Source organism: Dendrobium catenatum, unplaced genomic scaffold, assembly GCF_001605985.2.
Source record: "Dendrobium catenatum unplaced genomic scaffold, ASM160598v2 fragScaff_scaffold_1250, whole genome shotgun sequence".
Taxonomy (NCBI): domain Eukaryota; kingdom Viridiplantae; phylum Streptophyta; class Magnoliopsida; order Asparagales; family Orchidaceae; genus Dendrobium; species Dendrobium catenatum.
The window spans coordinates 27,939-32,637 of NW_021319712.1; the positions used below are offsets into that span (position 1 = coordinate 27,939).

A 4,699-nucleotide genomic window follows, 5' to 3' on the forward strand; every position below is an offset into this window, starting at 1 on the left:
TTTGAGAAAATTTTTTGCTACTTTGTAATATGTTGTTCTCTCTATCATCTTTGGAGAGAACGTAACGAGAGGAGATTTGGGCACACTGGAAATTCTATGGCTGCATTGCTTAAGAAAATTCGTCATGCCATTGTTGCTAGAACTGAAAGCTGGAAACAGATTGATCGGATTAAGCAGACATTTCCCTTCTGCTTTGTGGAATCCTGATTTGTTGTTGCCTTTCTCGAGGTATTGTCTGATGGAATTTTTGGTGGAGATTTTGGTTCTCTACAACCGGACGATGATGAGTAGAACTAACATTTCTCAGAGTATTGGTCTCTCCCCTTGGACGGCTCGCTGGGAGCTTCGGCGTAGCATGGATGGGGGACTTCAATTTGGCACTCCTGCTTTTATAAGTCGGGCTCCTCTGTTATTTTATTGCAAGATTGTTAGTTTTGGGAGTTTTTGGATTCTGATTCTTCTGGTGGGCAACCTGGGGAGAGTTGTTTTTCGTGGTCCCTGTTTTGGTTAAGCTTTTTGCTTAATTTGTTAGTTCTGTATACCTGAGTCCGGTTCTTTTGTTTCCCTCTTCTTTTTAGTTGTTTTTTTTTAGCATTCTTTTTTGACCCCTTGTATTGGGGTATGGTTCTTTTTGTAATGGTTAGTTTTTAATATACGGGCAAATGCCTAAAATTTCCCAAAAAAAAAACAAATATATGCATGTCATTTCAATCATATATCATTCAAAATGTTATGTAATGATATGCTCAATCAAATCTATTTGTCCACTAATATAATTCTCTTTTCTAATCAATAAAATATAAAAAATCAGCTTACATATAAATATAAATAAATTAATCAAATATGTAAATAGCAAAATCTATAATATCCAACTTATATCCCACTCATAATCAATCATATGAAATTCTTCTAATAACCATTGAACTTCCATTAGAATAATAATAATTTTTACAATTAATTCTATTAAAATATAATAGAAGTAAGAAATTGCTGTCAAGTTGTTTTAAAGAGAAAATATTTAAGCAATTCATTCATAATTTTTAAAATTTATTTATTTTTCTCATGATAATTTCAATTATTTTTACATATAATTGCATGGAATTATTTCAAATAATCTCTTAATATATATCTACTTCCACAAAAGCACTTATCTAACCCCCATATGCAAATATTATCATTATTAGAAACCAAATGTATATCAAACCAACAAGAAATAAAAATTTCACTTTATAATTTCCAATATCTTTATTTACATTGAATTACATAACGTCTTCCTTCTACAATAAAGATTTTTCTAAAAACAAGATAATTATAAATAACTTAATTAGAAAGCCCCTTATATCTTCATTAATTAATTAAACACCAATAAAAACTCCCAATTAAGCCCTCTAATCACCTCTCAAGCTCTATGGAGCTCATCACCCTTTCCATATTCACAAAGCTATCAGAGACCTCAAGCTTGCTCTTACTCTTCTTCCCAAGCTCCAAATCCTCCATCTCCTCCTCTTCAATGGAGTCATACTCCGACTCCTTCTCATACTTCCTGCTCAAGAAGAGGTAACAGAGCAACGAGAAAGCGACGACAGCGGAGAGAAGCCAACAGAATTCGATGTTGACCAGAGACTTAGCGCGGTGAAGCTCCTCGTCGCTCCGGCAGCGGACAACGTAGTGACCGTCCTCGGCGTTCATGAAGCAGCCCTTGGGGATTAACGCCGGCGTCCACAGAGCGCAGCCCATGACGATGAACCAGATCCCCTGTTTGAATAATTTTAATAATTAAATGAAATTTAACTTAATTCGACTTATAATCAACAATCTTACCTGCAAAGAGATGCTAGTTGACCTAACAAAGGCAATCACAAAGCTGCAGGGGTGGCTAATGCCCATCAAAGTGGTAATGAGAGAAATGGCAATAACGAGCTGAAGAAGCCAATGGTATTGTCCCTCCACCCCTGCATGATCAGTCGAGTGAAGATGAAAAAGCAATAATTGTTGCCCAAATGCTGCCGCTGCGGTGAGATTGGTAAGTTCCTGCTTAGCGGTTGCAGTGGCAGCTCGGTCTAAAGCCATGGCGAAAGCAGCGTGCATGAGTAAAGAAAGGGAGATGGAAGCGTGCTCGAAGTTGTGTAAATGGTAGGAAGGGATAGTGAAGTCGGAGTCAAGGGGTTGGTGGCGTGACGGACCGATGAAGAGCTCCATGGCTATGGAAGCGGAGCTACCGGCGGCGATGAGGAGGAGTTCGAGGAAACGGAGCTTTGGGGCTGGGAACCAAGGGAGGGAACGATAGGTGTTAGGGTGGAGAGAGAAGAGCTTGATGTTGTTGAAGAGATGCCATATTCCGATTAGCAGGAAGCCAATACCAGGAGCTACATGGCCTACCAGAGACCCCATGGAGAATGTGAGAGAGATTTCTTGAGAGGGAGAGATCAGAAAAAAGGGGGATTTTAAGAAGAGAAACTGAGGGAGGGAGATTGAGATACTTTGAAGGGTTGGTGGAGTAAGCTATTTTAAGATGGGTTAGTTTAGTTGGCTGATTGGATTTGATAATTGTATAATTTGGATATTTGAATTTGATGTAAGAGATGATGCTACTAAAAAATAAATATATTTATTATTATTTTTGGGTCTTTTTCATAGGTGTTTATGATTTTATCCATCCCGTGGTTTAAGACTTGGTTTGGGATGACTTTCTTACTGTTTCTTAAAATAAATTTTAATATAAATAATTTAATTTTTAAATTAAAAAGCTGTTTTTAAAAAACAATAAAAAACTATTTCAAACTAAGCCTAATTTATAAAAAATAAGAAAAAATGCAGTCGCTTTAATTAATTAATTATCCATAGAAAAATATCTCACACAATTGAGAAGTGTTAAGGAAATATAAACCTCTTTGACATATAAAAAATAAAGATTGATTAATGAAAATTAATGTTAAAATTATTGTGAATAAATCTAATAATTAAAAAAATCATTTTAATTAAATTTAAATCTGAATATTTTGTATCTTTTTCTCTTTTTTTTTTTCCTCTGGCCACTGACTTCCTCTGATATCCGTACATTTTAAGTGAAAATTGGTTCTTCCTACCAGCAGTAAACCTAGAAATCCGCTTGGCAGTGCAGACGTCTTGGGGCTTCTCTGGTCAAGTAAACGCAACTGCCACACAACTAATAAAACTAATGTGACGCTAACACCGGCTTTGCCGGAAACAAAATTCTGAGGTTTTTTTTTTTTTTTTTTTTTTTAAAGAGTAGGGTATCAAAATAGATTTTTAGATTTGATTTATGTTTAATTCAAAATTAATCCGTCTTCAACTAATTCAATCCTGGCTTGACCCATTGAATTACCGTGTTGATTCAACCGACTCGCTAACCCGAGTTGCAAGCAGGATGAGTGTGAGGTGTGTGGCGCGAGTGGGGGAGGGCAATGCGCGAGCGCGAGCTGCACAACGCAAGCGCAAGTGCCTGGTTCGAGCCTAAGTGTGTGGTGCAAGTGATAACTGCGGGAAATGAGAGTACGACTGTCTGTACAGGTGTGGTACAGTGCAAATGTGCAAGCAGCATGGTAGAAAAGCTAGAGCTTGTGTGGGTGTAGGAACACTGGTTGGTAGACATAACTTGGGTCAAATTCGGATAAAATTCGGGTTAATGGGTTAACCCGAACCAAACTCGATTTTTCCAACAAGTTATAAATTGGAACCCAAATCATATCTATTTGTTAAACGGATCAATCCAAACTCTTTTTTTTTTTTTTTTTTGCGGTGTCTAGTTCAGGTAATATTCTTCCTTCTTTAAATCTCATGTGTTCTTTCTTCCAATTTTCTTTCGTCTGCCGATTTTTCGGTTTTGATGGTTGTGAATCGTTTGAGTGGCCCCATATTTTTGGATTGGAAGCCCAAATCGAGATCCTTTAGGGATGTTTAGTCTATCACTTCGGCTTCGGCGGAGTTTCCTCCAACTAAAATTTCTTCGCGTCATGGATTGCTGACTTTGTTGATTACAGATGAAGAAATGGTTGCTCTTGCGGTGTTTCAGTTTGCGCTGGTTAGGAAATTATCGGGGCATTGTCCACCTCTCGATGCGATTCGAATTTTTTTTTAAACCTAAAACTCTTTGGTGATTTCTCTATCACTTTAATTAATCCGAAAATGTGTTGATTAAAACGACTTAAACTACTGCAGGGCGTTTTCACACCGTTCCTATCTTGTTAGCAATTGTTTTATGAAGCTTTTTAAGTAGACTCCTCATTTTGATGTTAATGTAGAATCCCCTATAATTCCTATATGAGTTTCTTTTCCCACTCTTCGACCACATCTATTCTTCCCCCACATTCTACATGGTTTAGGGTCTGTTTTTGGCCGCCCCTTATGATCGGATAATGCTACCATTAATGACACAAGGCCATCGATTGCTCATTTATTAGTCGAGTTAGATGTCACTAAACATTATCATACTCATGTTTGGCTGGGTTCGGAAACTATGGGTTACATTCAATATGTGGAAATGGAAGATTTTCCTTTTTATTGCTATCACTGTAAAGCTTAGGGGTACTTAAAAGTTGAATGCCCGATTTTGCTTCCTTTGGTTGATGATCCTCCTATTAAGTCAGTAAGTGTGGGGGCTACAACTGATATTTCTTTGCAACCTATTCAGGGTCTTAGTGACCCCCTTGTTAATGTTGTGACTGGGGTGGTGCCTCAA

At 37.3% G+C, this 4,699-nt stretch overlaps 1 protein-coding gene across 1 annotated transcript; it reads right to left on the bottom strand.

Annotated features, from left to right (window-relative positions):
* Positions 1-1,245: 1,245 nt before the first annotated feature.
* On the bottom strand, positions 1,246-2,402 carry LOC110110714. The gene is made up of 2 exons (XM_020842317.2): positions 1,822-2,402; positions 1,246-1,755 (listed from the first exon to the last, which is right to left on the bottom strand). Exons 1-2 carry the CDS (start codon positions 2,389-2,391, stop codon positions 1,393-1,395), a joined length of 933 nt encoding a protein of 310 aa, XP_020697976.1. The 5' UTR covers positions 2,392-2,402; the 3' UTR covers positions 1,246-1,392.
* Between the last annotated feature and the right edge of the window lie 2,297 nt (positions 2,403-4,699).